Source organism: Sus scrofa, chromosome 14 (genome assembly GCF_000003025.6).
Source record: "Sus scrofa isolate TJ Tabasco breed Duroc chromosome 14, Sscrofa11.1, whole genome shotgun sequence".
Classification (NCBI taxonomy): domain Eukaryota; kingdom Metazoa; phylum Chordata; class Mammalia; order Artiodactyla; family Suidae; genus Sus; species Sus scrofa.
Genome location: NC_010456.5, coordinates 47,550,954 through 47,569,609, shown reverse-complemented (window position 1 = coordinate 47,569,609; position 18,656 = coordinate 47,550,954). Strand labels below are relative to the sequence as shown.

The 18,656-nt window shown below is 47.6% G+C and overlaps 1 protein-coding gene across 1 annotated transcript in view; it reads right to left on the bottom strand.

The window, feature by feature from the left end:
• OSBP2 (oxysterol binding protein 2) overlaps positions 1-11,522 on the bottom strand; it is a 179,907-nt gene extending 168,385 nt beyond the window's left edge. The window contains 1 exon segment of the mRNA XM_021072949.1: positions 10,848-11,522. Within this exon segment, the coding sequence (XP_020928608.1) occupies positions 10,848-11,500 (653 nt within the window). The 5' untranslated portion in view covers positions 11,501-11,522.

Genomic DNA, 18,656 nt, shown 5'->3' with positions numbered 1-18,656 from the left:
AATTTGAGAATCTACAATTACAAGGGGCAATGCCCAGGACCCCAGGGAGAAGACATAGCCCCATGCTCTGGTGGGAAGGGAATGGACCAACACCCAGGTAACAGGGCTACATGGCCAACTGACACAATGCACAACAGTCCATCAGACAATGGATGATTCTGCCAGCCCAGCTCATTGCGGGGGAATCCAGGCAGGGCCAGGCTGAGATGACCTGGAATTAGATGTCCTGCTAGGACATCTGCAGCAATGAAGGGTTCTCCTTCCTGGGCGGGGCTGGGGGACAGGGAAGAACAGAGATCTGGAGGGGAGAGTAAAAGGCAGGTGGTTTGCAGAGGGAGGATAGGTAAGTTAGGGGGAAGAAGAGTCAAGGCTACAGGAAGGACAAGGGGGGACTCACCTGGGAAGGGCAGTGAGCCCAGGGAAGCCACACACGATATTTTAGGAAGACAGCACCTATGGCTGCTTCACAGGACAACACAATCTGGCAGGTCCGTCACAAGCTCAGCAGTGCCATCTGCCCCCTTCTTGGTTTAGGCAGCAGCCCAGCAATGCAGATCAAATGGTGTGAGTCAAGATTGTTAAATCGGCATTTGACGAACAGAGCTGTGGCTGAACATGTGATGAGGTGCCAGGAGGAGTGAAGCTAAGTGATCAGAACTCTGAGAAATCTTAAACATGGAAGCAGACTCAGAGAAGGGCTGCTCGTAAAAGAAAAAAGCACACAGCACCCAGCCTGACCTATAACTCACTGACAATTTGCTTCGTGTGTGTGACTATGAAGGGAGCCTCTTAAAGCCACATCTGTTGGTGACACCTGGCATGTGACCTACCACACACTCAGCTACCAATTTCAATTTAGTTCAGGGGTGTTTCTTACCATCTCCTCCTCTCCACGTGTCAGTATCCAGAGTAGTTGTCCAGGAAGCAGCCCATTCCTCTGTATTTCCTTCCCCCTGGGATAAGCAGATATTGATCCTGATCTAAGGAACCTCACATCCTTTTCACAAGCCTGTCTTTCTTGACTGACATAGTTTGCCAACCACATGCAGAAAACTACAGGAGGTGCGAAAGCCACAGGCATGAATACCCAGCCTCTAGCAGCCCCCATGGCACTTCCCCAGAACCTTCTGGCCCCTTACTGACCAGCCAGGACGGATGCAGGCTTCTCTCCTCTCCCACCCAGGGGTTTGATGATGGTATGTCTGCTTGTCCCCAGCACTGCCTTGTACATTGTTCACCCTCAATAAATGATACAACAAAAGCTGCTGTTTGCCTGCCATTACAATGTTCCAGACAGCTTGCCAGGTCCTGGTCTTGGATAAACAGAAGGTTCAAGAGCCAACAACAGCTGAAGAACTCACACCAGACATCCCACCAAAGGCGCAAAGTACCTCTGCAGAGAAAGGAGGTCCATGTGGCAAGTTCTCCCTACTCACATGCCAAACCCAAGCCACTGAAGGGCCTCAGGGAAGACCTAGCTCAGAAGCGATCAAGGGCCAACCATGTGGCCAGAGGCTCCAGAGCAAAGGCTCTCAGCCCACAGAGCAGCAGACCATGAGGTGGGTGAGACACCCTGCAAGCCTGGCAGGAAACAGAAGACCCTCTCCACTCAGATCCAAGGGCAAACACTCTCTCTGAACCAGAGAGTGCTGGTCCTGATGCCACTGACATCCCTGAAGGTAGGAAGGAGGTCAGACTCGTGCAGAAAAGAATTAACACAGCAGGACCACCCAGAACGCTCTTCATTGAAAGGCCTGCATCAAAGGTTGGTGCTAGGAGTCTGGATCTGGGATTCCCTAACTGGAAGGGTGGCTGACTGCCCCCAAACTGCTTGTGCAAACAATGTGGTCCAGGCTGCACCCTTGCTTTCCTTCTGGGAGCCTGGACTCTGGGAATGTGCCAGGAAGAAGGCACCCACACAATCAGCTCCCAGTCAGATCGCTGGGCCCTAAGTGTCTAACCAGCAATCCCGCTTGGCAACCATTCACACATGTGTCACAACCGGCTGCTGGAGGGATTAGCATGTCCTGTGTGACTGCCTTGGGAAAGGATCCTGTGCCTCACTTCCCCAGACTTCTCCCCATACCCCCTTCCTGTTCTGACTGTCCTTGGGTTGTTGGGGGCCATGTGGGTATTTCCGATGGGAGAAACATGGCATGGGGAACTGCTAACACAGGGGGTGAAACTGTTGAAAGAGACCCCTGGAGAAGATGAGGCAAACCAGGGCCCTTGGGGTGAGGAGCTGTCAGCACCCCCAGGATCCTGTCCAGGGCAGAAGCTGGAGGCTGGGGCACCAGGTTAGCAGAAGGCAGACCCAAGCCACAATGAGGAGCTAGGGATGGGGAGGAGGGACAAGAGGAAAGAGGCAGGGCTCGGCAGGTCCATCTTAGGTGGGATGAGGAGGCAGGAGGCACAAATGCAACTCAGAGGTTTTCAGCTATTCATAGGAAGAGAAAGGTCAGGAGGAGCAGCAGGTTTTGTGGAGAAATTATCATTCATGTCACTAGACCTTGCTAAGAATCCTGGTGTCCCAAACATGCTGCTAGTCCACTCAAGGGCTCTTTACAATACTCTAGTGCTGAATGTTAGGGTAACAGATCATAAACCAATGTTTACACATTATCAATCTGTGCATTTCTTTTCAGCCCCCTGATGGTCTCATAGTATAGAGAAGCACTGGGTACTATTTCAAATTAAAGCCGAAGCCAATATAATAAGGCCACCTCCTGGGGTGAAGACCCCAGTAGTTTAACCTAAAGACTTGCACCTTCAACTTCATGGTTCCAGGGACTCTTAGCAACTGGATGGTCTTTTCCATCTCCATCCTTCAAGCATCACCTAAACTGACACCAAAGATACTGTTATATCCTGGTGCCCAGTTTCCACAAGAGTTTGCCATGGAGAGTTGGCTGCGCTGAAGGATTAGCCTTGCTCCATCCTAGAGGCAGAGATGTCTTGGCACTTGGCCTCCATCCCAAGTTGGGCCCAGCTCACTGTATGTTCTGTGGCTTCCTCAACCAGATGACTTTCAAAGCTGGCTTGCACTTGACAGTAGCCTTCTTTTTCAAGACTAATTTCTTTGAGCCCTTCCTTGTTAACTGCTTCTTCATCCCTATCCATGGATCAGTCTAAATAATAATAAATTAAAACATTTTTTTTCATGATTTGTTTAAAATCATTTCCTGGGAAGCAGATGTCATTTATAATGTCACCAAACAGGCAACTTGTGTACAACAAAACAGAATTGTGTTTAGTCAAATCAATTTTGTCATTAACATGGATAAAGTTTATATTTGGAACACTCTCTTTATAAGGACTTGCTGGGGGCAATGCCTTTGAAAATTCTACATCATTTATGAATTCTTCCCTAATTTCATGCAATTACATGCTCCCTGTGAGATGAGAACTGGGGATGAAATTTTTAAAATAGGAACTAACAACCCCCCACCAAAAGGAGTACAAAATCATATTCCTCTTGTTGGTATTCCAAAAAATAAATGATTAAGAGTGCCAGGGAGTTCCCACTGTGGCTCAGTAGAAACAAATCTGACTAGTATTCATGAGGACACAGGTTTGATCCCTGGCCTCACTCAGTGGGTTAAGGACCTGGTGTTGCTGTGAGCTGTGGTGTAGGTCACAGATGTGGCTAGGACCTGGCATTGCCATGGCTGTGTTGTAGGCCAGCAGCTACAGCTCTGATTCAGCTTCTAACCTGAGAACCTCCATATGCCGCGATGCAGCCCCCTGCCCACCCAAAAAAAGAGTGCCGGGCAATGGAATAAGAACCTCGTCTCCTATTTATTTGTATTCCTAGCACGTTGCTGGAAAGAAGTAAAAACCTGCTAACAATTCATCCAGACCTTCCAGAAATACTTTCTATATGTGACATTTACAAAGAGCCTCTTTTTAGTCTTAATAATATGAATGTTACTAAGCCTGGCTGTTGGCACTATGTACTTTCTTCCTTAGAATAAACTTGAGCAATCGAATGAGCTTTTTCAGCAAAATCTACGGTGGAGGCAGTCGAGGAAGCCACACTTAATGGGAAATTCTAATCCAAACCTCCACTGATTTTCTCTTAAACTAAAAATAATGCGAACTGAAACAGAGGTCAAGACTACAATGCAAAACGCATTTGATTGGCAAAATGAATGCTCACAATACCAGAGATCTACAAAAAATGTCTTATTTGTTGCCAGTGGGAATATAAATTTGCACAAGTGCTTTGAGAAAGAGTTTGAACTCAGTGATTTCACCCAAGAGGAACTCCCATATGTGTACAAGAATTTTTGTAGTCACCCATCAAGAAGAGCACACACAAGTAAAAAGTGGTGCACTCACTTCCTGGGCTGTTATAAAGCAGTCAAAGTAGTCTTCCCCCAAATCATATGTTGTACAATATCCTTTTTTTTTATAAAGTAAAAAGTGGTTGAAATGAAAAATACATTTTTTAAAAAACTGTATGTAGGAGACAGGATTAAGATGGCGGAATAGAAGGACTGGAGCTCAACTTCTCTCCTAAAAACAACAAAATTCACAACTAAAGACTGAGCAATCTCCACCCAAATGGACTGGAAACCTTAAAAAAGATACCCTACTCCAGAAGAAAAAGAGGAGGCCACATCAAGAGGTAGGAGGGGTGATTTCACGATATAAGCAACCCCAGACCTCCCAGGTGGGAAGTTCCACAGACTGAAAACTAACTGATTCACAGAGACTCACCTACAGGAGTGAGAGTTCTGAGCCCCACACCAAACCCTCACCTGCGGGGATCTGGCACTGGGAGAAAGAGCCCTGGAGCATCTGGCATTGAAGGCCAGTGGGGCTTGTGCACAGGAGCTCCACAGGACTGGGGGAAACAGAGACCCCATTCTTAAAAGGCACACACGGACTTTCACATGCACTGGGTCCCAGCGCAGAGCGAGGTCTCCATAGGAATCTGGGTCAAACCTGACTGCAGTTCTTGGAGGACATCCTGGGAAAATAGGGGTGAATGTGGCTTGTTGTGAGGGAGGGACCTGAAAGCAAAGCTCTCGGGAATATTCAGCAGCTGCCTTTCTCTGGAGGTGGCCATTTGGGGAAAATCTGGCCCCACCCATCAGTCAGCTGCTGAGAAGCCCCAGGGCAAACAACAGTCCAGGTGGGATCACAGCCCTGCCCCTCCTCAGTAAACAGGCTACCTAAAGACCCCTCAGGCACACAGCTGCCTCTAATCCCATCCAGAGACTAAGCCCCACCCACCACAGGGATAGGAATCAGCCCCTCCCATCAGGAAGCCTACAGCAAGCCCCCATACTGACTTCAGCCACAAGGCGGGCAGACACCAGAAGGAAGAGAGGCTATAACTCTATTATCTATAAAAAGGTCACCACACCAAAAAACCTATAAAAATGAAAAGACAGAGAACTATAACTCAGATGAGGGAGAAAGGAAAAGCCCCAGAGAAACAGCTAAGTGATCAGGAGATTCTCAGCATCCAGGAAAAAGACTTTAGGCTGTTGATGCTGAAGATGATGCAAGACATTGGAAATAAACTGGAGGCAAAGATGGATAACTTACAGGAAACACTGAGCAAAGAGATACAAGACACAAAACTTAAACAAGAGATGCAAAATACAATAACTGTATTTTTTTACTTAAAAACTCACTGGAAGCAGCTAACAGCACAATACAGGAGGCAGAAGAAACAATAAGCAAGGTGGAGGATAGATTAGTGGAAAGTACAGATGCAGAACAGAAAAGAGAAAAAAGATTGAAAGCAAATGAAGAGAGTCTCAGGGAACTCTGGGACAACGTTAAATGCACCACCATCCATATTATAGGGGTGCCAGAAGGAGAAGAGAGAGAGAGGGGACAGAAAAAATATTCCAACAGATAATAGCTCAAAACTTCCCTAACATGGGAAAGGAACCACTCACTCGAATCCAGCAAGCACAACGAGTACCATATAAAATAAACCCAAGGAGGAATACACTGAGACACATATTAATCAAACTGACCAAAATTAAAGACAAAGAGAAAATCTTGAAAGCAGCTAGGGAAAAGAAACAAGTAACATACAAGGGAACCCCAATAAGGTTATCTGCAGATTTTTCAGCAGAAACTCTGCAGGCCAGAAGGGAGTGGCATGATACACTTAATGTGATGAAAGGAAAAAACCTCCAACCAAGATTACTCTACCCAGCAAGGCTCTCATTCAGATTGGAGGGAGAAATCAAAACCTTCACAGATAAGCAAAAGCTGAGAGAATTCAGCAACACTAAACCAGCTTTACAACAAATACTAAAGGATCTTCTCTAGGCAGAAAAGAAAAGACAGCAACAGGAAACAAAAATGCCACAAATGACAAGGCTCACCAGTAAAGGTATATATACAGTAAAGATACAAAGTAATCCATGCACAATTATACCACCAAAATCCAAAATCATGAGAAGAGGTGGGTACAAATGCAGGACCCTGGAGATGAACTTGCCATTAAGAGAACAACAACTTAAAACAATCTCATATACATATAGACTCTTACATCAAAACTTCAGAATAACTGCAAACCAAAAATCTACAATTGATACACAAACAAGGAATCTCTGGAGAAGAAATATATCTCATAGTAAATAAGTGCATAATCCACCATGAAGGGGTCATTTGACATCATTGTTGGAATGCTGAAGTCTCCTTAGATCTGATTCTGATTTCCTCTCCATCAGAGAATTTATGATAATTACAATTAAATAACGCAACTGTATAATTAAATAATACAATTGTATTATTAATAACCATTTCTCTCCATGGTACACTGTAAGGTCTATAATGTCTTGTTTATCATATCACCTGGAATGGTGTAATGCCTATATTGAAGAATCAATAAGATGTAACAAATCGTGAGGACATATTTACGTAGTTACACTGTTTTTAAACCAATTTATGCAATATATATTTTACTTATTTTCAGAGGGTGTATTATTTTTGTTATTCTTACCAGTTGTTATTCTTTTTATTATGCTATATAAAATATTTAATGGTATATAAGGCTTTCTTTATAAATTTTAGTTGCATAATATAACAACTTTAATATAATGCTAATTTTTAAAGAAAAATTGAAATGTAATAAATACTAAATAGTAAGGATGAAAGCCATACAAAATGGGATAAAGTATAGAATAAATTTCCTATTTGTCTCAGCATGTTTTCCATTCCACTTCTCCAGAGGGAGTCATTTAATCTGTTTCTTAAGATCCATGATATAATAATCTGTGTGAATATAATTGCCTTTAAATGTATGTATTTTATTCTGCAAAAAATAAAATTTCAGAATTAAAAAAACTGCATGTAGATAAAACTAAATAAAAAGTAAAGAAAGTGGATGGTGACCAGGATTTGGGGTGAGGGTTATCCTGGAGGCGGGCAGGCTGGAGGGTGGGGTCAGGGAGGGAGTACAAGAAATATGTGCCCACTTTCTCCAAACACATTTCTCCAAACACCAGGCTTAATTTAGATAAAAAAAAAATTAGAGAGTGGTCTTTCCAAAAGAGAGAATGGCTCTGATTCCTTCCCCACCAGCCATGCCACCCCAGTGAGTAAAGCTGACTGTACCTGGCCCCTGAGGAAAGGAGATCATGAATAAAAATTCTCTCACTCTGTTTTTAGCTCACAAGTGCCTGAATTTGCCTCTGTGCCTGCTACCCACACTTAGAGAACTATGAGAGTGGGGACCTGGGGGGCTGGAAGGACATGATGCATGCATGGCACTGGGTACAGACCAAGCCCTGGATCACCAGCCCTGCCCTGCCGGAACTGTGAGCAAAGGACTGGAGGTACTCAGCCCTTGAGCCCAGCAGGCAGGATGGCCAGGCCTGGTCTGTAAGGCAGGATTCAGACCAGAAGGAGGGACAGGAAAGCAGTGTTAAATTTTTGAAGTGCTGGGAAGCCCCAGGAGGAGCAGACCAAAGTGTCTTTGAGAAGGCGGGCTGGACAGCAGATAAGTGGTGATTCTGGCTCCACCTCAGAAGAGACTTTCTGTGCACAAAGACTGACTTTCAACCATAGCCAGCAAGCTGGCCACCTCGGGAAAAGCCACTGAAGCTGGTTCATTTGGCCTCAGTTTCCCTCCTTGTAAAATGGGAATGAGGACATCTCTGTGTCTGGCCTCACATGGGGCTAAAGGAGGGCGGAGGGCTAGCAAACATCAGGGATCATTTGTTCCATCAGGTGATTTAAGCAACATTTCTGCCCACCTTGGAATCTGGAAATATCCAAAAATGAAACTACAGAGCTGGACATGCAAGCACACAGACAAGAAAACTTGTCCTCCCGCTCCTCCCCCCTAAACCAGTATTTCTCCCCACAACCTTATCAGCAAGAAAGAAGGATTTTTCTTTTTTCTTTCTTTTTTTTTTTTTTTTGGTCTTTTTAGGGCCACGCCAGTGGCATATGGAGGTTCCCAGGCTAGGGGTCTAGTCGGAGCTATAGCTGCCAGCCACAGCCACGGCCACAGCAATGCCAGATCCGAGCTGCATCTGTGACCTACACCACAGCTCATGGCAACGCTGGATCCTTAGCCCACTGAGCGAGGCCAGGGATCGAACCCCACTACCTCATGGTTCCTAGTCAGATTCGTTAACCACTGAGCCACGATGGGAACTCCAAGAAGGACTTTTTTTAATTACCCAGAGAATCTAAACATTTGAGATTGCCTTGAAATGCCAACTGTCTATACATAGCTATTATAAGAAAAAAGACAGGACATTTTTGCTCTTCCAGTCAAAACAAAAATGCATGAGGTCAGATTTTATTTCCACTAGAACTAGGCCTTCCTGCATGTAAGACCCTAGATTCACAAACACTTTCTTGACCCCCGCAGGTCAGTAGCACCTGGTAAAACACAAATAATTCAGAAATACTGAACTCAAGGATGAGTGGGTATTGGGACACACATCTGGGACAGAAAACCCAGAAATATACCTGTGCACCTATGGTCAGTTAATCTACAACAAAGCAGGCAAGAATATACAACGGAGAAAAGACAGTATCTTCAATAAGCATGCTGGGGAAAACAGGACAGGTACATGTAAAAGAGTGAAATTAGAACATCCTCTAACACCTTACACAAAAATAAACGCAGAAGGGATTAAAGATCTAAATGTAAAGCCAGATACTAGGACACATATCTGGGACAGGCACAGAGCAAAAGGCCCAGGTCAGACTCTCTCTCGCCTGCCCACCTGGCCCAGAGATTCTGGACAAGCCACATCTCTCTGTCAAAACTCAGAGCTCCTCATCTGTACAAGAGGACAATCCTGGAACCCACTTCACAGTGTGGCTGTGAGGATGAAATAAATGAATGCAACATAAAACAGCAAGTGTGGTCCACAGTGGATGTGCCCTATGTGTTATGTCCCTTGTCCACAAGCAGACAGAGTGACACATACTCATAACAAATCACTGAGGATCCCTATCATTGCATGCCTTGATGAAATGTTTACATATCTTACAGAGTATGGGAAGTGAGATAAAAACACCATTTCGAAAAGGATCTCTTTTTGCTCAGTTGCCTCGCTCTAAGAACACTATGTTCTGTGATCCATATGATGCAGCTGAGTGGACTGAGGGGCAACAAGACACCACATGAGATGGACGCATTAGAAACACAGGTCAGCTTTCTCTCTTGCCAGGAATCAATGACAGTGACCCCGCTTTGAGTGGGAACTACCATTTAAGTTCAGTGGAGCTCCCAAATTCTCAGGGACATCACCGACTCAACCATCCTCTAGAAGCTGTGTTCCAAAAAGGCTAGGAAGGACCATATAAGTGCTCTGGTGGGTGACCTGAAGGAATACTGTCCAACTGAGTGAAGACAGCAAGGTGACCTGAGTTTGCAAAGAGCAAGGCAGGGCCCTCCTGCTTGCAATGACAATGCAGCCCTGCTTCTCAGACTGCAGCCCAGAACAGCATCACCTGGGAACTTATTAGAAATGCTGAATCTCAGATCCCTCCTAGACTCACCACAGAAGAAACTCGCAGGGTGGCTGAACACTTGAAGTTTCCACAAGCCCTTTAGGGAATTCTGATGCTTGCTTAGGTTTGGGAATCAAAGGAACAAAGTGATCTGGGATCTCAAAGTTTAAACCAACCACACCCAGGAAACACACCAAGGCAGCCTTTAGTATTTTCCCCCTTTCAGTCAATCTCAGGGGAATACAGTGTTAGCTATCTCTCCACTGGACTTCAATTTTTAATCCCACACTGCTTCTAGAATAAGAAAGGCCAGGGTGGGGGGCTTCCTGGTTCTCCATAGAATACCAAAATGGGCTCCTGAGGGCAGGAACAATGTCTGATACATCTGTGAGACTGCTGTGCCCAACCTAAAGCCAGCAACCAGCAGGCATCAGGAAAATCGAGAAATAGTCTGACCAACTGAGGAGGGAACTGGAGCCTCCCACGAGTGGGACCCAAGGGATGACAAGGTTACTATCCCCCTCAGTTCTAATACAACAATCTTAGCTCCTGAATCAAGGACTTGAGGGGCTGACTCTGGTTAGTTGGCCCAAGTCCCACAGTTACCAAAACCAGAGGGGTCCTAAGGCCTCAAATCACTCCCTCACTCCAACCTCCCTGCTCACTCCCTAGACTCAAGCTTGCCAGAGGTCACATCCACAGGGAACTCCCCTGTCAGATGTCAGGGCCCCAGCCCTTGAAGGTTGGTCAGAGGTATTATTTCTCCTACTAGACTACGTGTTCCCAAACGTCCCTAGGCTACCGGTGGTGTCCTCTAACCATGGATGCCCTCTGTCCCCATCACTGCAGCATCATAACCCTCCAAACTTAGACTCCATACCCTGACACTTCCATACCTGTAGTAAGAGAGGAGGCCATTGCCGAGCACGAACCAACGGCGCTGGTAGCCCTTCAGGTAGTTGGTCCACTTGAGAAGCCAGCCTTTGAAGCTGTCCAGAGGTAGTAAGGCCACCGGGACAGTGGAAGTTGTGCCACTCCCTGGCATTGGAGCCCCAAGATTTGTCTTCGTTTGTCCCGGTCGTGGGGGCTTTGATGCCGGCAACAACCCTGACTCGAGTTTGTTCAAGGGCACGCTCCCCGATACTGGCCCCAGGGCCGGCACCTGCTCGGATGGGGTCTTGGTGAAGGGCCCAGCCCCTGGGCTTGAGCCCAACTCTGGCCCGGGCCCTGACCCCGTCCCCAACCCGGGCAGCAGTTCTAATTCCTGTTTGAACCCTGGCCTCGGTACAGACATCTTGGACTCAGGCTCCGATCTTGGCATCCGCTCAGAAACTGGCTCCGACACCTGTTCTGACATCAGCTCCCGCCTGGGCCGGGGCACTAGCTGGGGCTGAGGCTTGGGCTCCGGCCCGGGGCCGGGCGTGGAAGCGCTCATGCTCGGCGCCGCCGTGTGGCAGGACAGGCAGGGGACAACCGTGAAGAGAGAGGAGAGCCCGCGGGAGCGGCCGCTGAAGCCGCCGCTTCGGCACAGAGCGGCCGCTTTCCCCATAGAGCCCGCAGACCCGAGCGCGGCCGAGTCGGGGGCGCGGGGGAGGGGGGAGAAGCGGGGGTGGAGGCTTGGGGCGGGGCCGGGGGCGCTGTCGCGAGAGCGCGTCGGGGGCGCGCTCGCGTCCCTCCCGGCAGGTGCACCTGGTGCCGCCTGCGCCCGCCAGCTCTCGTCCCCCTCTGCGCGCGGGGGACTGAACTTGGACCTCCACCCTCGCTTGCGTCGCCAGCTCCCGGCTCCGAGTCTAGCCCTAGGAAGACGCCCTAGAAATACTCGTGGGCGCGATCTTGACGAGCGAGCGAGCGCCGCGGAAGGGATGGCGCGCTTCAGACCACCATCCCTGCCTGCGCCCCAACCGGTGCCAGGCGCTGGGCGAACAATGATGAATGCGGAGCCGGCTCCCAGCGCAGCTCTGCACGCTGCCCCGCGCCGGCGCTCCCCGAAACCCAGAGAATGCTCCCGAAGCACAGGGACCCAGCCGAGTGACGTTAAAAGCTGGGGAGGAAGCCCAACGCCCCCCAAGGGGTCCATCACCTGTCTGTGGGTCCTTCCCGCTGCCACCAGGCTCAGAGGCCCGAAGTCACCACGCCTCTACCTCCTGGGTCAGCTGGCCTCGGCTTCATCCAGGACACTTCGCTGCAAGTGGCAACATGGTTCAGGCTCTCTAAAGGAATATAGAAAGAGTTTAGTAAGCGGAGCTTCTTAGTACAAAGGAACACATCTAAAAGCGAAGTTCTTAATTTGGAGCTCCTGGACATCCTGACAATCTGGGCTGGCGGCCTGTAAAACTTCTGTGGAGTTTTACCTGTTTGCATTTTTCCCGGGAGAAGGTCCCTAGTTTTCATGAGAGTCCCAGTGGGATCTGTGTTCCCAGAAAGGTTAAACATCACTGATTTTAAAGAATCTATCCTAAAGGGAAGGTTGATGGTTTCCACGAATACTAGGAAATACAGGCTGAAAGGATGGGTATTGGGCTTCCGCCCCCGAATGGTTGTTTTAGCTGCAGATTTTTGTAAGTTCTGGAGTGCAGAGACCTGCCCATCTTGGTATATCCCATATACCAAAGATGGTCCTCAAACTTGAATGTGCTGACTCAAGGGAAAGCGATTTGGAGGGGGGAAGTGGGTAGAGGAGAAATGTGCAAGTGGGGAATTCAGCTGGGGCTTGCTTTTCATTTATACCATTTGAACCTCTTGAATGTTTTAACTGGGTGTCGGTTTCACCTATTCAAAACTAATAATTGTTTCAAATCACCCCAGGGAAGGTTATTAGAAATTCAGTTTTTTCCAGCCCCGTCTCCCTGGGATTCTGAGTCAAACAAAAGGTCTGAGGGGGAATCCAGGAGCATGCATTTTAATGAGTTCCCCAGGGATGTCTAATGTGGGTGGATTGTGGACCACATTTTGATGGACAGTGATATGGAGGGAAAATCTTGGGCTTTGAGAGTCAGAGCCACTAGGGAAATCCCAGCTCTATCACACCCTAGCTGCCGGACCTTCAGTCACCTCACTGAGCTTCCTCTTACTCATCAGTAAAATGAGGATAATAATCCCTACCTCCAGGTTGAGAGTAAAAAAAATCATGTATGTCAAGCTCATTTGGCATGGTAGGTGCTCAGTATATATTCCCTAGTTATTGAACTAGAGGGTGTTCTGTGAAATGTTTGACGAAACAAATTAAACAGAGACTTGAGCAGTCTGGTCAACACCATGTTTTTCATGCTGTGAATTTAAGCATCTTGTGTGGGGTATGCAAGTTCCATTTAGCCACAGCTCCCACTGCTGCCTATTATCCTAAAGCTAAGTACACTGAACTCCCTGTGAGTCTGTGATCACCCCAAGGGGTGAAAACAAAAGTTCCTTTAAAATATTTAACTGGCTTCTAAAACTTTAAAATTGTAATACATGCATTATTTAGAACTGAAGTATATAAGGTGTATAATGAAAGAACTCCCCTCTTCCTCCTCTCTGGAGCAGTATGTGGATAGTTTCCACACATCTTTCCAGAAATGTTCTAAGAGAGCAGGTCCTTAGGATGGAGTTTATGATCTTCATATATTACGTGTAAATTTAAATGTAAGTGCCAATTTGTGTGTTCCATAGGTTTCATCATAATCTTAAAGGGGTCCGTGATCCGTCTACATTAAGAACCACTGACTTTGAGACTTTTCGTTCAGGGTATTTGAGAAGCACCCATGTTTGCCTCCCATCTTTCTTGAGACCCAAAGAGACCCTACTGAAACAAAAGTATAAAAATCTCAAATAGGGGAGTTCCTGTCATGGTGCAGTGGTTAACGAATCCAACTAGGAACCGTGAGGTTGTGGGTTCCATCCCTGGCCTTGCTCAGTGGGTTAAGGATCCGGCATTGCCGTGAGCTGTGGTGCAGGTCATAGACTCGGCTCGGATCCCGCGTTGCTGTGGCTCTGGCACAGGCTGGCGTCTACAGCTCCGACTGGACTCCTAGCCTGGGAATCTCCATATGCTGCGGGAAGCAGCCCTAGAAAAGGCAAAATAAATAAATAAATATCTCAAATAGTACTAAGCATTTGACAGCAAAGAGAAGTAAAAAAAGACTTTATTTAACAAATGTTCATTGAATTCATATCATATGCCAAATCTTCTTCTAGGCCCTGATAAATACCTCATGGTATTTATCATGATGATAGAGCAGTGAAAGAAATCTGACTAAAATCTCTGCCATCCTGAAGCTTACATTCTAATAAAAGAAGACAGGGGGAAAAAAATCATTTAGAGGGTGGCAGAGGCCATGGAGACAAAGAGAACAGTTAAGAGGGCTTAAAAACACCATGTTGGGGGTGTTTCAATTTTAAAAAAAGATGGATCACTGATGAATGAGAAATTTCAACAAGTGCTTAGAATATGGGAAGAAGGAGAGAGCACTTGATGAGCAAAACAGGTGGAAGCAGCGGCTGAGAACATTCTCTTAGCCAACTAAAGAGGAGGTGGGAGCCAGTTGGCTTGAAAGAACCCAGGGAGGCTTTAGGCTCAAAGTCAACAGGTTATGGCAGACAGTAGGAGGGGGAACAAAATGGGGGATTTTATTCTTCAAACTGGTTGGCGAGCCCATGATGTCTTGTATTTTTGTATGCCTTCCACATGTTTTATGACATCCTTTTGTGTCTGCTTAGTTATATAATAAACATAGCCTCACATACACCCTGGGGCAGGGGTGGGGGGATAGCTGCTCCAACCTACTGTCCTACCTCTCTCTACACTGAAGTTTGCAAAGTGCAGGTAACATTTCTCCCAGGCAGAAAACAATGTGTCTCTTCTCTAGAGAAAATGAATTAAATATCTGAGGTCAGCAAGGGCTTGCAGAGTGGATACTGGGACCACAAAATAGAGCCCTCCTGACTCTGCTATGTGTGATCTGCCCCACACACAGCTTCCAGCCAGATATCCTCATTCAGCAAAGGGGCCAGAGGTAAGCCAGACCTAGCTGCATAATAGCAGAGGAAACATACTGATTCATTTTACAAGGCACTTGCTAAGGGACATAGAGCCAGAAAGCAGTCGACTTGGGATTTGAACTGAGGCCTTCCTTCCAAATTTGTGCACCGTGCTGCCCTGCCTCCCTCTTAGCTTTTGCCTCTCTTTTCCTGGGTAAAATGAGACATAAACCAGCATCTACTTTTGAATCTGTGGCCACAAGCTGACCTGGATTTTTCTGGCTTTGCTCATAGCAGGAGTTGCTCCCATCCACTCAACAGATATGTATGGAGCATCATGTGTGTAAAGGTCTGTGCTGCATCTCAGGCTTGAGAATGGAAAGAAGTGCAGAGATCTGCCACCAGCACATGTACTATCCTCCACTCAAAAAACAAACAAAAAACAGTTGGAGGTAGGAGAGCTGAAGCCCAGAGAAAGGTTACTGTGGGAGGCCAGGATCCAGGTCAAGGCTCGCTTCTGGCTTGGCCCCCTCAGCCCTCAGAGTCCTGCAGAGCTCCCAAGTCAGCAGTTGGGCCAGGCCCTGAACTGTAATACCCAGGTAACACTTCTTGCCCCACCAAGGGGCTGGGCTGGGAAGCATCCGTTGTCGTCCTCTTGTTTGTAATAGGGGTCCTCAGGAATGAAGTGATTTGGCCTCCCTCCCAGATCCTGGCACACAGATCCAGCTGGAGGCACAAGCAGATCCAGCTGGGCGCGCAAGCATCTGCTGACCCCTTGTGGTCACTGTGGCCCAGCCTTGGTTACACGGCTGGGACATTCTGCCCTGGTGACCTCACTTCTCAAAGCGTTTTCCCACCACTTACCTCATGGGGTCCTCCCTAACACCCCAGGAGGCGAGGGGAGCCAGATTCCCATCCCCACTTTACAAAGTGGCAGCACCCTGGGATCCAGTCCCAAATCCACCCATTCCTTATCTGACCTTGGCAAGTCAATTCCCCACTCCCTGCCTCTGTTATCTGCCAGCGAAATAGAAGCACCCCGCACGAGGCAGCTCTGAGGTTGTTCCAGCTCCCCAAACTCTCAAAGCAGACAGGTGACTTGCCCAAGGTCAGAGTGAGTCAGGGCAGAGGCACTCCTGGTCAGCAGGTCACCTCACTTCCCCACACTGATCAGGTAAAGTGAGAGGTGTCATAGCAAACAAAAAAATACCAGTTCCTCCACCTCTATGTTGGACAGATGGATAGGTGAGTGGATGGGTAGGTAGAAGAGTTAATGATCCAGCCACAGGGGCAGCCAAAAAAAAAAAGCCCCCCAAAACCCCAGAAGTTCCCTCCTTCTACTCCAGGTCATGGAGAAATTCTGGAGAGGGAAGGAACAAGGTCCACTGTGCACCCAGCAATTTTTTAAATTGGCCAGGTTTTCCAAGTACCCTAAAGGAGCGATATGCATCTGGTGATGGGGAGGAGGAAAGGAAGTGTGCCTTCAGCAAGAATTAAAGATCTTCTCAGACACACTTGATCCCATTAAAAGAGTATCATTTAACTGCCATCAGCACTGTCCCCTGCCATTAGCACTATTCTTCAGACACAGAGGATATTCCACAAATATTTCCTGAGGATGAAACTGAAAACATCTTTTCAAAGGCAATGGTCAGGACTCCCATGTCCTGTTCACCCACTTCCTTGGTGGGCACCTGCCTCATCGTCCATATGTCCCTAACATAGCCTAACTCTCCCTAACGCCCAATCCATCCCAGAATGGGTGACAAGTTCTCCTCAGTCACCTGGTAGAAGAGGGACCAGGAGTTTAGTCCAGCTCTCTGTTAAAGAGCTGACCTTGAGTAACTGATGTTACAGCTATGGCTCCACAGCACCATCTGTGAGCTCATGCTCCCGAGGGCTCTAAGTCCCCAGCCTCTACTCCCAACTGCACCAATAAAGATTGGGTGCTTATCTCACAGAGGTTAGGAGATGGTCTTCAGAGGGAGACAGGCCTGAGGTGGGCTTTGTCACTTACAAGCTGTCCAACCTTAGACAGGATTCTTAATCTTCCCCACCCACCTGACTCCCAGGAGTCCCCCAGTCCATTGTGCCTCAGCATGAGAATGCAAAGACCCTCATCCAGGGGAGAAGGGTATATGTGGCTGGAGGCTAGATTGGGGTGATTCTCAGAGAGGCTGCATCAGGTTAAGAGCTAGGAAGTGGAGAGTTGAGGACAATTTGGAAAAAGAGGTGCTGGGGCTGCTGTGTGGGCCCTCTGAAGGTGGCACAATCCCCAAAGCCTTTCTTTCCCCTTTTTAGGTACAGTGCTAAGGAAAAAGACTGTTGAAACAAATATACCAAATATAAGAAGCACATCCAGGAGTTCCCGTCGTGGCGCAGTGGTTAACAAATCCGACTAGGAACCATGAGGTTGCGGGTTCAGTCCCTGCCCTTGCTCAGTGGGTTAACGATCCGGCGTTGCCGTGAGCTGTGGTGTAGGTTGCAGACGTGGCTCGGATCCCATGTTGCTGTGGCTCTGGCATAGGCCAGTGGCTACAGCTCCGATTCGACCCCTAGCCAGGGAACCTCCATATGCCGCGGGAGCGGCCAAGAAATAGCAAAAAGACAAAAAAACAAAACAAAACAAACAAACAAACAAAAAAAAAAACACATCCAAATGCTAGAAGCAGTTGAACTTTTTTAGGGTGTTTTTTTGGGGGGGGAGGGGTGCAAATGTGGTCGTATGGCTTGTACAATAAAATTTAAATATTTTAAATCAATTATTCTAAGCAGTTTCACTCAGCCAAGAAAACAGACAAGAACCTAGAAAAAGACAGTTTGGCTCCCACTGAAAAGCAGCATATGCTCCAGTTCTCAAAGGAAGACCCCGAAGGAGGAAAACAGAAGCATCATGAGCTTCTGGCTCCCCACCTCTGCCCTGGACCCCTGGGTTGGGGGCTCACTGAGATCCAGCTGAAAGGAAATGACTAGGCAGCAACGCTGGAAGGGTGAATGAGGATGAGGATGAGCAAAGAGGACTTCTGAAAGCCACAGAGAGGACTGAGGTCCTTACCTAGCAGCTGCGGTGGTGATGTGGAATGACCACTCCACGGCAGTTGGGAAACCTGCTTCTAGTTCTCTGCCACTAACTTGCTGTATAACCTTGGGCAAGTCAGGTCACCTCTCTGGGCCTCAGTTTCCTCATCTGTAAAACGAGGGAACTTGGTTAACTTAAAAAAAAACATGCACCAGGCCCTTATTCTGTGCAATGTGCTAAAGCTGCAATACAAGAACAAATAAGATAGTCATTTATGCAAAAAACATCGAGTAGTTACTAAGCATTGTGGTTACAGGGATGAACAAGTCAGCACTCTTACCAGCAAGACATTCACGATGTGGTCAGGAAGACAGCAAGCAAACAAGAAATGGCCAACCACAGGCTCAGTATGGACAGAGAGGTCAGCACAGAAAAGAGTAGCCTTTTCTACTGGGTCTGGGGGGGGAGGGGGCAGGACAGAGAGTGGCATGGAAGAGGCCTGAAATGAATCTTGGAGGATCCTTGGCCCCTGCCCGCAAACACTGTACAGTCTCATCAAGGGTTGGGACAAATGCCCAAACATCTACCACAGAAGGCAGAGCAAAGCCACCGGAGGTCAGCCAAGTTCAGAGGAGGGGAAACCTCCTCTGGCTTAGGCAGGGCGGGGAGAGGGGTGGGGCAGGCAGGAGGCAGAGGATCTGAGAATCTCAGGGAGTGGGAAAGGAATGGC